We start from the raw sequence: 14,959 nt of genomic DNA, 5'->3' as shown, positions 1-14,959 counted from the left end.
CCGGTTCGTGGTCCCGGTTCGTGGGTCCCGGTTCGTGAGTCCGGTTCGTGGGTCCCGGTTCGTGAGTCCGGTTCGTGGTCCCGGTTCGTGGGTCCCGGTTCGTGGTCCCGGTTCGTGAGTCCGGTTCGTGAGTCCGGTTCGTGAGTCCCGGTTCGTGGTCCCGGTTCGTGAGTCCGGTTCGTGGGTCCCGGTTCGTGAGTCCGGTTCGTGGTCCCGGTGTTTCCCGGTGACTCCAGATCATCTTCATGGTGCTTGGTGCCACCGGAGGACGGGGACGTCCCGTCTTTCGGGATTCGACCAAGTTACCTGCAAAACTGGCCTCAAAAGCCCGGATGGGCCGCTTGGTGGGGCCCCGCCCGCCCCCCTGCCCGGCCCCCCGCGGTGTCACGGTGAGGTGATGCGGGCGGTCCGGACCGGACGGCAGCACTGACCCAGTAGAATTTAGAACGGGATTCAACCTCTTGTTGTTATGAGCTTCCTCGAGCACGGTGAACCTCAGTGACGTCACCTCAGTGACGTCACGAACTGAATGGTTTCTAGCAAGCGAGCTAATTAGTTAGCGTTAGCCGGTTAGCTGCCCTTCGCTTTGTTGGAGCAGAAAACATGAGCGCAGATTTCTACGTTTTAAATGTGACCGAGCCACATGAAGTTAAAGTCATGTTCCTCCGCCGGTCCTCGGTGTCCGGTCCTCGGTGTCCGGTCCTGGTGTCTGCAGGCTGTGGGCCTGGTGCCGCTGGAGACTCTTTGTTTAAGGTCCAGTAACGTTAGAGCTGATCAGGGAGTCTGGACGGTGGTTTTGTGCTCATGTTCTAGTGTGTGTATGTGTGTGTATATATACTGTATATCTGATGTATATAAGTGTATATCTAATGTATATAAGTATATCTAATGTATATAAGTGTATATCTAATGTATATATGTATATCTAATGTATATAAGTATATCTAATGTCATCCCTTCTCTCCTCCTCAGCACCGTTTCCCCCATCTCCTCCTATTTTTATTATTCTTTTGAGTATTCTCCATTGTCAAGCCGCCAAAGTGGAGAGTGTGATTGCAGAAGGGGGTGCTTCTCGTTTCAGGTAATAAACCAGAGCCTGCACAGGACACACCAACATGGACATCTGTTTGATGTATGTTTTATCATGGTTATCCCTCCGCTTGCATTTTGGGGCAGGAACTTCCGGCCTTTTAAAACAAAGCAGGATGTGGGTCGGCTCAAAATGGCTGTCGGACACTTCTCTTTGTGAGACCTTTTGAAAAGGGATGCTGGGCGTGAGGCCTGAGCCTTGGGAGGGTTTCTGTCCTGTTGGTTGTATATTGCTGATGGCAGCACACACAATAGGCCGTTCACAATACACACAGTCATTGTTAGCAGGATGTCTTACAGCCTGGATTAACTTCTGAAATGTCTGAGTGGACCCATAGGATAGTTGATATTTAACTCAGAGTTTATTGTGAGTTCTACATTTGCAGTCATTATGGTACATTCCTTCAGAGGGTTCAGATGTTTCTGTGAAGCTTTAATATCAGAGAGCAAATTGATCATGTGCATTGAAGCATTTACATTTTTTTTCTAAAATAAGACTGCACAACTCTGGATAAAACGAGAATCGCAATTCTATCTCTCCATTTTTCATATGAATATTTAGTGCACTTATTTACCTGATACATGACGAAACTCAACAAAAAAATTGATGCTGCTGAATATATGACGAGCACATATATATACACATCAGAGAGAGGATGCTCTTGTTATCGGCTTAAATGCAGCATTAAAACATAAAAACAAAAACCTTCAGCTGGTTTTGATGCAGCAGAATTGTTGTTATTTGGAAATAAGATCGCTTAGAAGTATTTATCAAAATTACATTTTAATACAATTAAATGTACAGCCATAGTCTTAAATATTATTTCGCAAGGTTTACAAATATCGTAAATAAACAGCCCCGGTTTCCATTAAATATACTAAACTGACGTGCAGCTCCGTGCAGTCGTTGAGATTTGATTATTCGTCGATCGTGTTTTCTGTGATGAAACAGCAGCAGTCAGAGTGAAGAACGGCTTCTTCTACTTTTCCACTGAACCTGAAACTGCTTGTCACCAGAGCTTCTGGGCGTCTCAGCATGTTTTGGCCACATACGTGATAATATCTCCAGTCACCTAAAAAACAGATGTTCCAGTACATACATTTAGTAGCTGTACCTCAGTTTGGAGGTCATAGTTCAATACGTCTTCAGTACAGCAGAGAAAACAAAAGAGATGCACAAACTTTGTCATTTACCTGAAAAGTAAGTGGTCAACAAGAGCACATTGTTCATACTTCACACAGAAAGCATTTCTGCTGTGTTTTCCAGTCGTCCATCTTAACTTCATCTGATGAAACTCATTTTAATAAACGCAGCAGTCGACTCCAGCTGCGTAAAAGCTGGCGACCCAAAGCGTCGTCGTGTAGCGTGACTTAAGAAAGGTGAAAAATGCATCGCTGTCTGCCCACTTTGTAGGGCTGACCCGAGTAGCAGGCCACAGCTGATTGACAGCTGGTCCTGGTGGAGTTCATGCTCCACAATTTTGGTTCCGGGAGTGTCGACATAAATAGACGTTGTGACTAAGCCTCATACCGAACTAATGATCCGGTAGTGACGGGTTCATTGCTGTTACACCCCTAGAAAAAAAGATGTTGTTCTTTCTGTTTGATCTATTAGTTATAAGCTAGACCGATATAAAAAGTTACACAGAACATAATACAGAAAAAGATGCTTGGGGGTAATTAAAATGTATATATTTGTGTGTTTTTATATCTTTAGTTATTAGATTCCCAGTGAAGTTTCCTTGATGTCACTGTGGACAATAAAATATCCTGCTGCTTTATCTTTGTCACAAGTGTCAAAAGTGGTCAATCGCCATTTTTGAGGGATCATTGTAAAAAACACAATGTTTATATACGTATATAAATGGTATATACGACACGTGTAAAAAGAATATCTGCAGATATATCATGATTTGAATTTCTTTACTAGCATCTGTTGTAAAAATCCAGACTCAGTCAGGCTCCAGTGTTGGGCAAAGTTAAACAACACAAACTTGATCTAAACCCACAATGACATAATTTATTCTAAACATTAATTTCATTCAGAAGTTTATTAGTGATTTTTGTATTTATTTTTATTTTTCTAAGAATCAGGCAGAGCTCAGTAATTAAACCACAATGGCAGCGTATTTAAAACAAAAGAAGGATTTTTCTGAACTCAGATTTTAGAAAACAGCCAACCTTTTGTAAAAGAACAAAGATGTTTAGATGATTAAACTGCTGACAGTTTATGACATAACAAAAAACGAATTAATGTTCATTAAGTAGTGGCGAGCAATTGCTAAATGCCAACCACAGAAAGCAAATGTAAGACGGTGTGACAGTGTGTGACTGCAGCGTGAAGCGTGTGGTCTCGGCTCTCTGGAAGATTCAACTTTAAGATGTCTGCATGTGGATGTGCTTCGGCTCGCTTCCTCTCCGGTGACTGATTGGTGCATTCATGCTCATGTCACACGCACCTCTAGATGTTCTCCGTTTGTCACCGCTCTTTATAAATGAAAGCACTGTTATTGTTGAAGCTGCCTCTCTGGCTCCCCAACGCTCTTTGGGACAGTCACATCATGTAATGTTTATTCATGAAGCGCTTGGACAAGTCAGGCCATTATTCCTCCTCTGTTGACACTTCATCCAGGGAGGAGGGCAGGTTACACATTGTTAAAGACTTTGTTTATGTTTATGGTTGAATGTGTTCTTACAGATTAGTTTGCTCATGATTACTTTTTTGGGGGAGGGGGGTTTAAAGATGAATTTTGTCTTGTGTTCCTCAGTGTGTTCTCCATTGTTAGTGAAGGTTGAATAAATCTAGTTTCCTGTGAGGACTCAGTGCAGCGTTGCATGAACCTAACGTGTTCCCCTGCTTGCTTTTGCCTCTGCAGTGCTTCTTCGGGGGGAGGAGGTGGTAGGGGTGCACCTCAGCACTATCCCAAGACTGTCGGCAACAGGTTGGTTATTTAGCTCCATCTGGCTTCACCTAATGTGTTGGAAGTTTATTTGTAGTAATATGGCTTTTTTTATGACTATTGTTAGTAGTTTCCTCCAGACGGACAAATCTGAGACGACTTTGATTAGTGGGACAGAATTCCAGGAAATCTGAATTTCAATACCAAGAAGTCCTGCAGCATGATGTCACTCAGCTGCAGTGTGTGTGTGTGTGTGCGCGCGTGTGCGTGTGTGCGTGCGCTTTTCATAACAAAGAGTAAAAACTGAGCAAAGCATTTAAATGGGCAGCACAGCACTCACACTTGTGTGAAACGTTAAAAACATGTTGATGCAGGGACACTTTCACCAACCAGCACTTGAAGTGAAATGAGGCTGGTGAGATGTCTTATTGTAGATTTACTGTGTGCCGTGGAGGAGAAGCAGGAAATGAATGTGCACTGGTGATTCTCTCAGATGATGAATTGTTCAAGTCAACTAGTTTAGTTTATGATATTGTTTTCATTATTTAGATTAATGCTTTAGGGCATCAGAAGGTGAGTTAAGCTGCAGGCTGATACACAATATATTAAGTAACCCTGTTAACTCTGCTGCATCACAGAGAAATACAAAACCAGAATAATGAGCATTTAACTTTTAAAAGTGCACACATGAAGGGAGCTGCCCGTTAACACTTCTGTTGGGGGAAGGTTAATGATTGTGTTGGAGCAGCCGGTGAGGACACCGAGCGCTCGGCTCCTTTATACGACCGTATATCGTGTCGAGGCTGCTAAAAGAAGAGGACCTGCACCTTCATGCGTAACGTTGTATGAACCGGGTCTTTGTTTTCTGAGCCGGTGAACATGGTGCGCAGCCTCTAGATAACTTCTATCTACACAGCAGAGGACTGATTAGAGAAACATAATCTCTGCTGTCACTGTTGCAGCAGCTTCTCCTACGTGCTGCTGACGTTCTCTCTGGACATACATCACACCTTCCTCAGGGGGAAGGATCGTCCGGTTTCATCCTCTAACACCATTTGCTGGGCAGCCCTTCAAGTGCAGTTGTTGTACGTTAGGCCGTGTTTGTGTCCTCTGCTGCAGCAGCTGAGCGTCACCACTCAGTCTCCCTCTCTGCCTCTGCAGCGAGTTCCTGGGGAAAACCCCAGGGCAAAGCGTTCAGAGATGGGTTCCTTCACGAAGCACTAGACGAGATGCCAACTCCAGCAACGAAAAAGAGCGACACGATGCAATCTTCAGGAAAGTGAGGGGGTAAGGTTCAAGTTCATCCTTCCTCAGTCACAAAACACAAACTCCTTTTGTTCCCTCACACAGACACACACGGCCAAATCAGCCATCAGCAGCAAACAGAACAACTTCTCATCAACACGTTGGTGGAGTTTCTGTTGGGACGTTTCAGACCAGCAAATGTTTTAACAATAATCTGATTTGGTTGATTTGAAGTAAATGTCTCTCTTTAAGAAGTCTTCTACTGAAGCTATTAAATATCATCTCAGGAGTTTATGAAGTGAGATGTTCTGCTCCTCATATTGTTCAAAGATGAAGTGCTGAAGTGTGTCGGAGGGGAATTTAGCCTCGCTGGTGACGACTGCACGTTTTGCTTTTATAGAAATTAAAGCTAGTAAAATGATGCTGTTGGTCAGGATGCTATTTGTTTTTGCCTAAAATAACCCTGAGATATCTTCACATGTTACTAAATATATTGGAAAACCGTCCTGATGTTCATCTTTAATCTTGCACATACTGACTTCCTCCTCTGGCTGTTTGTCTCCTGGGTTGTTTTTTTTTTTTTTCAGCATACTCAACAAACTCACGCCTGACAAGTTTGACAAGCTATGCCTTGAGCTCCTGAACGTGGGCGTAGATTCAAAACTCGTCCTTAAAGGAATCATCTTGCTGGTAAAGCGTTCACTTTAATTCTTTTATTGTTCAGCTGAATGGAAATGTGTTCATTGATACTTGGCGGGCTGCTCGTGGCCATGCAAGGAACATTTTAAAGACCTGGGCGGTCTTGTCTGTCCCTCCTCTCTCTGGGCTTCAGATTGTAGACAAAGCCCTAGAAGAGCCGAAGTATAGCTCGCTCTATGCTCAGCTATGTCTGCGTTTGGCAGAGGACGCTCCAAACTTTGATGGCCCTTCATCCGAGATCCAAACATCCCAAAAGCAGAGCACAGTAAGTGGCGGTTCTTGTTCTTCTAGAAAGTTCATCTCAGCCTGCGATATATTTGTTTTCTGTAGAACAATCCATAATGAAGCACCACGATGCTTCTAATAAAGGAACATATTTCTTAATGATGATTTAATGGTTTCTGAAACACCTCTAACTCTTTGTAATCTGTGCTGTTAGTGACTGCAGCAGCGTTTCTCGTTGAGCTGCGTGTAACCAGCTGATGTTTGCTTCTGTTGCAGACCTTCAGAAGACTGCTGATTTCCAAGCTTCAAGATGAATTTGAAAACCGCACCAGAAATGTTGAAAGTAAGTCTTTGTGCATCTTGTACGGACCAGTTCAGACCAAAGATTTGTGACGAGATGATTGGAAACTTGCAGCTGTTCACAATTGCCCAGCCTGAAAGCTGCTAGTTTTACAGCAGAGCAGCCACAGATGACGTCACTTCGGCACAGCAGCGCCTCTACCTTCGTTTTAACTGCTGCAGTTTCTGTCTTTTTTGGAGCTGGAAAGAATTTTAACATCTTAAAACATGAATGAGCATAGTGATAGAGTTACTTGCAATAGTTGAATTTTTAGCTGTGATGAAGTGGCAAAATATGAAACAAAGGGTAGAGATTCAGAGCTGCGACGACTTCATTGTATTTCCCAGGAGAATTATCCAAATATATGCCGTGAACTTGAGACCGGAGATCTTCCGTGTTCGGTCTTGTTCTGGTGCAGTTCTGTTATTTGGAGGAATCAGCGTCTCTTTTAATCACCTGAAACTGCCCACTATCGACACCAGCAGCTGATTTAAGCCGAGGTCAGACGGCCACTTCGCTCTGCTGCAATGTTCCAAAATAGATTTCTTTCTGCGAATCTTTGGTCTGACCCGGGCTTAAGAGGTGATCATGTGTTTGCTGTAACCTGTCCTCTTACCTACTGCTGTTCCCTCTTCTCACCTCAGTCTATGACAAACATGACAACCCTCTTACTTCTGAGGAGGAGGAGCAGCGTGCCATTGCCAAGATCAAGATGCTTGGCAACATTAAATTCATCGGGGAACTTGGCAAACTCGACCTCATCCATGAATCTATCCTTCATAAGTGCATCAAAACAGTACGTGCACACTTGTTTTTCTAATGTTTGGTATTTACAGTACTTGGTGGTGTTGGAAGTCACCTCATAAGAAGATGTGGAATCTAAAGAAAATGCTGTACACCTTCATGCAATCCAACCAGTGTACCTTGTGACCCCTCTCTCTGCCGTCTCTCCTTCATAAAGCTTCTGGAAAAGAAGAAGAGAGTCCAGCTCAAAGACATGGGGGAGGATCTGGAATGCCTCTGTCAGATAATGAGGACAGTGGGGCCGAGACTCGACCATGAGAAAGCAAAGGTAACAGCTGTGACGGCAGCCATCTGGAGCGGCTGTGAGGCTTTAAGCTCGTCATGCTGCACCGTCTGCAGAACAACACGTCAGATTCAACAGAGACACTTCTCTCAAGAAGAAAAACTTTAATTTGCATTCAACACCCTGTTCATTTTTGATAGTAAAAGTATTTACATTTTGAAGTCGTCCTGCTTCGTTTCAGGTCCAGGCTTAGCTCTCTATGTGGCCTCACCTAATGCCCCACTGGGCTCAGAGCCGGTGGTAAATGAATCCTGCTGTAACACTAACGGTCGCTCACCGCCACCTTCTCCTCTCCACTCTCCTCAGTCTTTAATGGATCAGTACTTTGGCCGTATGCGATCCTTAATGAACAACAAGGAGTTGCCCGCTAGGATCCGCTTCCTGCTGCAAGACACAGTGGAACTTCGAGAAAACAACTGGGTCCCCCGCAAGGCTTTCATCGACAACGGACCAAAGACGATTCACCAGATCCGTCAAGAAGCAGTGAAAGTGAGTCAGTCACATCATAAAGAAAGCAGCTTCTGCACGTGTGCAGGCTGTCGTGACGAGTCAGCGTGACATTTTCCTGACAGTTGAGACTAGTATAAGTTTCTGGTTTTGTAAACACCATCTGACTCCAGTTAATATCAGGAATCCAGGTTGAGTTGTGGATTTGTTTTGTAATGATTGTTGAAGGATAATTTAGTGACTGGCTCTGCCGTGTGTTCCCAGGATTTGGGTGTTTTCATTCCAGCACCCATGTCTCAGGGGATGAGGATGGACTTCTTCCTGGAAAGCCCTTTCATGCCCAACAGAGTGAAACTGGACAGGGAGACTCTCGGAGGCTTGGCTGACATGTTTGGACAGATGCCAGGTGTGGGTTTGGTTCCTCTGTGTAGCAACATCTCACCATCTTCTGGTTTTGCTTTCGTGTGGTTTTCTGCTGACACGCTCTCCTCTACTGTGTGTACCTGTAACGTCTTTGCACTTTGTTGTCTCAGGCAGTGGGATTGGAACTGGGCCGGGGGTCATTCAGGACAGGTACTCGCCCACTATGGGACGCCATCGCACCAACCCGCTCTTCAACGGCCACAGCGGCCACATCGCCCCTCCTCCACAGTCTCAGTTTGAAATGGGGGCCAAGTCTTTTGTTAAGTCCAACCAGGTAATCTGCTGACAGTTGATGTCAGTCAGGAACTCCTGTTCCTCCTCTTTTTTGTGCAGTATTTTTCTGACTGACTCTAATCATCTTCCAACAGGTTCAGAACCAGCATTTTCTCAGCCAGAACCAGAATCACATGGCCCAGCAGCAGGTTCAGTCCAAAGACATGCCTCCACGATTCAGCAAGAAAGGACAGCTCAACGCAGACGAGGTAACTCCAGCTGGATGTGTAAGTTGCAGGATACAGACAGAAACACCCCCGCCGGCATTTTGACACGTAGCACACTTAAAAATGTACAAAATGAAATCTTCAGATCAGCATTAACAACTGATTCCTGCTCTGATGACTGTGTTGATGCCCAGTGATTATAAAAAGACGCGTTATTCTGAGGAACACAACCTGCTGCTGGTCTTTCTTCTTCTCTTCCCTTCACTCCATCTTTAATCTCCATCTTTCCTCCTCCTCCTTCTCCTCAAACTGGTAGCTGGTCCACTGACTGCGATTATGAAATATGAGGGCATCACATACAGACAATAAGCAGATGTAGCGTCTGGTAAAGACCAGCACTAATCCTGTTCTACGCTCTGTGTTCATGATGCCTCAGATCAGCCTCAGGCCTGCTCAGTCATTCCTCCTCAATAAGAACCAGGTGCCCAAGCTCCAGCCCCAGATCCCTACCATGATGCCTCCCAGCACCCAGCCCCCACGCACTCAAACCCCCCCTGGGACAGGTAGGACACGCCCACCCGTTACTCAACATAGATGTAGATGAGATGTTGGAACGCAATTACAGAACACCGACACCTGAGGTTTGAGAGGAAGCATTAACTTTTCAACAGCTAGCGAGTGACTGACAGAAACCTGACTTCACATTACGATATCAGCGCTGGTTGGTGAACTGTATGTGTAAAATAATCCGCATGACCTTTGCCCTCAGCCTCCACAGCTTGGCCTGAAGACCAACCCTCCGCCCATTCAAGAGAAACCTCAGAAGACGAACAAGAAACCGCCTCCTGCCAGGGAGGAGCTTGTCAAGATGACGGTAGGCACAACATCTGGAGCTGCTCCATGAAATATGGAAAATCAGAAGACTGTCAGTTAAGAGCAGGTTTTCAGGGTGCAGAGCTGTGAGACTCGCTTCCATCACGGAAAATAAACTGCATTTATTACAAGGAGGCAGAGGACTAACTAAATATAAGACGCACCGAGCAGGAGAGGAAGAAGCCATCGCTAATTAATGAGCTAAAGCAGCCAGCAGGTCTGAAAAGCTTGTAAACAACTATAGGAGAGTAAAGAAAGTAGGAGAGAGTGAGAAGAACTAGTTTAAATGGCTGCTGTATTAAAGAGTATCACAAAATTAACTGCAGCAAAATCACAAGCAGAAGTGAGACAACACGTTTACTGAAGGACGATTTAACAGCACTCGACAACATTTATTTAATTTAGGATGTTTATTTTGTCATTTCCATGTTTTCAAACGGATTTTATTTTGATCATAATCTGTTTTAATAAAAGAGCGTGTGGCGTCTCACATGTAGCTTTGGTTTAAACATGAACATTGAGCCCACACTGTAGAAAATACTGAGATATATATCATGGAATATTATTCAGCCTAAAAATACAGAGATGTGATTTTTAGCCCTCGTTCATGTCGTGCTGCTGCAGCGCCTCTCTGAGCCCTTTGAATCGTCTGTGTAGGAGGCGATCATGACGGAGTACTTGAACACCAAGAACCTGACGGAGGCTGTGAGCGGCGTGAGAGAGATGAAGGCTCCGAAGCATTTCCTGCCAGAGATGCTCAGCAAGATCATCGTGTGCTCCCTGGACCGCCCTGATGAGGACAAGGAGCACGCCAGCACTCTGATTCACACGCTGCGCATAGACGGCCTCATCACTGCAGAGAACTTCATGCAGGTAACAACACGCCACCACAACATACATGGACGTACATGCACACTGTGACAGTGGCTAGTAGTGATTTAAAGCACAATATACAGCAAGTAGCTCCGCCCCCAGATATCTGATTGGTCAACTGAACATTATGAACAAATCATCACGACATCACATCCTGCTCATCACGAGAAACATCACTCCACCTCCTCAATGGGAAAATAGAATTGGAACTGAGTTTCATATACTATGTAATATAATGTAGTTTCTACTTGTTATAGATCTATTAAATGAGCCATTTGGTGAAGTCGGGTCTCTTTTGGTCCTTTTTGGTCGCTCTGAGCACCCGTACCGTAACACCACGGATAGTCACGCACTTACAATCCATCATTATTCATGCTCTGGCGTTTCCTCCCGCTCCTGCAGGCTTTCCTCAACGTCCTGGACCAGTGCCCTAAGATCGAGGTGGACGTGCCCCTGGTGAAGTCCTACCTGGCCCAGTTCGCGGCCCGGGCCATCATCGCAGAGCTGGTGAGCGTGGCGGAGCTGGCTCACCCCCTGGAGAACGGCACCCACTTCCCCCTCTTCCTGCTCTGCCTGCAACAGACGGCCAAACTGAAGGACCGCGAGTGGCTCACCGACCTCTTCCAGCAGAGCAAAGTCAACATGCAGAAGATGCTCCCTGGTACGTCCTCTACCTGCATCTGATAGGTGATCTTTCTGGGGCCGCGGACCTCAGGTTGGGGACCACGGCTCCAATACATCTTCTGGCAGGCAGCTAAATTATTTTATTATTATTTTTTAAAGATCTTGATATCCTTTTAAAAGTTCTGTAACAACTTTGTGTTATTTTGTTTCCTCAGTGTCACACATGGAATAAAAACAGCTGATTGGTTTAAATAAACACAACAAGGCTGCACAGTTGATCCTCATTTGAGTGTTTAGCTTAACAAAGTAAAGGATCGTCCTTCGGTGTAGTGAGTAATGTTTGTGTTCAGTTGAAGGACATGTAGGTGTTATGTTATTTTAAGGCCACTGGTCAACAGTTTTTCACCTCCTTCCTGCAGTAGAAGCTGCACATGATGGTTGACTAGCTCGCCTGTTTAATCCCATGTAAACCTGAAATATTGCCCAACAGTTTGTTTATTAGCTCAGCTCTCTGCCTGTATCCTGACTGACCCCTGGTGGTGCTTATTGGGCACTACAATCACGTTTAAAGTGTCTGTCAGTCGCAAGATGTTTTTAACTATATTGCCTAAACCTGCTCATGACTCGTGTGTGAATAACCGACCTCCTCCTGGTGGCAGAAATCGACCAGAACAAGGACCGCATGCTGGAGATCTTGGAGGGGAAGGGCCTGAGCTTCCTGTTCCCGCTGCTGAAGCTGGAGAAGGAGCTGCTGAAGCAGATAAAGGCAGACCCCTCTCCTCAGTCCATCTACAAGTGGATTAAAGACAACATCTCGCCCAAGCTGCACACCGATAAAGGCTTCGTCAACATCCTCATGACCAGGTACACTTAGTGAACGTGTTACTCTGCAGGGTCGTCGTTGTGTCAGCGTACCAGCTGAGTTTAAGGAACCCCCCTTTAACCCTCCGCTGTCCTCCCAGTTTCCTCCAGTACATCTCCCTGGAGCTGTGCGAGGCGGAGGTCGAGGAGCAGCTGGCGGCCCCCCCCAAGGAGCAGCTGGAGCAGGAGAAGCAGCTGCTGCTGGCCTTCAAGCCCGTCATGCAGAAGTTCCTGCACGACCACACCGAGCTGCAGGTCAGCGCTCTCTACGCCCTGCAGGTCCACTGCAACGTCAGCAGCTTCCCTAAAGGTACGGTGGACCGTCTGCTGCACACAAAGAAGTCAGCGTCCAACAAGTAGAAACTGCAGGACAGGGATGTAGAAGATTCATATATGCAGGAGTGTTTGGATGGAAAAAGCTGGTTTATCTGCAGTTTGGTTGTTTTATTTTCTTCCGTCACATATTTCCTCACTGGGAGCTCCTGTTCACTTCACCAACAAATTTTAAGAGACATTGAAGTCTGAAGTTGTTTTGGTGAAGTCACTGCTTGGTGCCTTACCGCCACCTTCTGACGGGAGTAAGACATTACAACCTGCTGCCGGTAAAACCAGGAAAGAAGGAAGAAAGACAGTGGCATTGTTTATATTATCATGACTATTTAAATCTTAAATATGTTCTCGTCGGGTTCAGAGCGTTAATAACACGGTGTTTTAAACTCTTTCCAACAAGGCATGCTGCTGCGCTACTTTGTCAACTTCTACGACATGGAGATCATTGAAGAAGAAGCCTTCCTCGCATGGAAAGAAGACATTACCCAAGAATTCCCTGGAAAAGGAAAAGCTTTATTCCAGGTACAGAAAACAACATTCAGGTCCTCATAAACACCACCAAGATTCTGTTGTGTACCAAAACGGAGTGTGTTTTCCCTCCCGGCAGGTAAACCAGTGGCTCACCTGGCTGGAGACGGCGGAGGAGGAGGAGTCGGAGGAGGAAGCAGACTGACGAACCAAGCCGAAGCGTCGTGGCGTAGAGCGACCTTCCCTTACTCGTAGACTCGCTTTTCCTGTATTAAACTGCGTGCTTCATGTAACCACTACCACGTGGCTCTCGGCTGCTTCTGTCTCGTAAACCCAAAAGCTTGTACCTTGTAGGGCCTCGTGTGCGACCACCGGCGCTGAGACGAGTCATCTGATCTGTTGCCTAATGGATGTTTGATTTATTTTATTTTTTAATCCGTGTCCTGATCAGCTACATGAATTCTTGAAGTCTAGCGTGGCTCCACCATGCGTTTCTATTTTCTTCTTCTTGCTCTGACTTAGGTTTGTAACTTCTTTTTTTTTTTTTTTTTCACTGTGCTGCATGTTTTTCACTTCCACTATGATTTTTACTGATGTGAACCTTCCCCATTAGGAAACCGCTTTATTTAAGGTGTAGGATTTCCCCAGAAGTTAGTCCAGTTAGTGGAGCTCTTCACTAATGCTCGTCCCAGTAGAGCCGTTAACCGAAGGTGTTGTCAGCGAGCTGCTCGGTGATCTTCTGCCAGTCCTCTCCATCGCACCTGAAAACAGCAGCGAGGATTTAAACCCAGACAAGTCAAGACAACGTGACTTTGTTTCAGACAGCGTGATGAAAGGAGGAGGTCTGAAGTGAGAATAAAGCATCAACTGGAACAACATTTCATGACAGATGAAGGTGCATGCAGGTCAACTTCTGCTCACTAAAACCATTTTTTTAACAATAAGAAGTGCTCTTCATAGTCGATGATGAGCAGCTTTCCCTTTTTTTTTTTTCTGTTATTTCTCCCTTTTGCTATCTGTCCCTCTGTTATCTTTTATGACATGAGTGGTTGCAATACTCATCCTCCTCCAGATGTTACATTACTTAAAAAAAGAAAAACGAACTGTAATCATTGGTGTGCCGCTGTAACGTTTCAAAGTTGCCTGTGTTTCTACCTCTTAGTTAGATGGGCTGTTTGTTTTTTGTGCTGGGAAATTAATGAAATCTACTAAGAAGAATCTAGAGCCCAAAAAAACACTGAAGTATTTGATTTAATCCAGGCCTAATTGCACAATAAATATATTGAAGCAGACGTTTCCAGTTGAAGCTTCACATGGTTTACAAAGTATTAATATTTAAGAAGGCAAGAAGAGCTTGTTTTTATGAATTCAATTGACAAACGTACCCGTTAAAGTTTCAGTTTTAATGCTGCCCTGATTTCAGACTGACTGAGTGTGACCTCTTATTTTGGAAGGGTCTGCATGGAAGATGAATTGTTCCTAATATTGGCAAACTAAAATAAAAAATTGGGGCAGGTTGTAATTGATGTTTCGCCTGCACTAAAACCTAACGAATGCTAAAAGTTTTCCTGAACAATCGTGCTCACCAGCTGTCTGTGTGAGACGGTGGGTTTGGATCTTATTGTCAGGTATTCATAATCATTGTGCACCTCTATTGCTTTAATGTCAATAAAGTCCAGAACATGAGCACCAACACGGTTCTCTGCTTTTATTTAACAGCTTCACACCAACACACACTTCAACATCTGAGGTAACGACACTGAGTCTTATTGTGGAGGTGTGTGAGCTGTCAGATCCCTCCTAATCTCTCCTGGTCACTCCTAATCTCTCTTGATTCCTCCTGGTTCCTCCTTATACCTCCTGGTCACTCCTAATATCTCCTGGTCACTCCTAATCTCTCTTGATTCCTCCTGGTCACTCCTAATCTTGCCTGGTCACTCCTAATCTCTTCTGATCCCTCCTGGTCACTCCTAATATCTCCTGGTCACTCATAATCTCTCCTGATCACTCTTGGTCACTCCTAATCCCTCCTGGT

At 45.0% G+C, this 14,959-nt stretch overlaps 1 protein-coding gene and 1 non-coding gene across 2 annotated transcripts; both read left to right on the top strand.

The window, feature by feature from the left end:
- The first annotated feature begins 332 nt into the window (after positions 1-332).
- On the top strand, positions 333-14,617 carry eif4g2b (eukaryotic translation initiation factor 4, gamma 2b). Its single transcript, XM_069718627.1, has 22 exons — positions 333-389; positions 716-758; positions 973-1,081; positions 3,966-4,031; positions 5,151-5,276; positions 5,822-5,924; positions 6,067-6,198; positions 6,435-6,501; positions 7,143-7,294; positions 7,460-7,570; positions 7,892-8,074; positions 8,297-8,438; positions 8,566-8,729; positions 8,824-8,937; positions 9,332-9,475; positions 9,665-9,769; positions 10,426-10,641; positions 11,044-11,302; positions 11,925-12,129; positions 12,228-12,436; positions 12,857-12,978; positions 13,064-14,617. Exons 1-22 carry the CDS (start codon positions 333-335, stop codon positions 13,127-13,129), a joined length of 2,895 nt encoding a protein of 964 aa, XP_069574728.1. The 3' UTR covers positions 13,130-14,617.
- On the top strand, positions 9,082-9,248 carry LOC138632815 (small nucleolar RNA SNORD97). The gene has a single exon (XR_011311835.1). It is a non-coding gene; the product is annotated as a small nucleolar RNA SNORD97 (small nucleolar RNA).
- Positions 14,618-14,959: the final 342 nt, after the last annotated feature.

The sequence above is a fragment of the Brachyistius frenatus genome, unplaced genomic scaffold, assembly GCF_029030835.1.
Source record: "Brachyistius frenatus isolate BFR_SWC_R1_liver_20210118 unplaced genomic scaffold, ASM2903083v1 Contig_195, whole genome shotgun sequence".
NCBI lineage: Eukaryota > Metazoa > Chordata > Actinopteri > Embiotocidae > Brachyistius > Brachyistius frenatus.
This window is presented reverse-complemented; position numbering and strand designations above follow the sequence as displayed.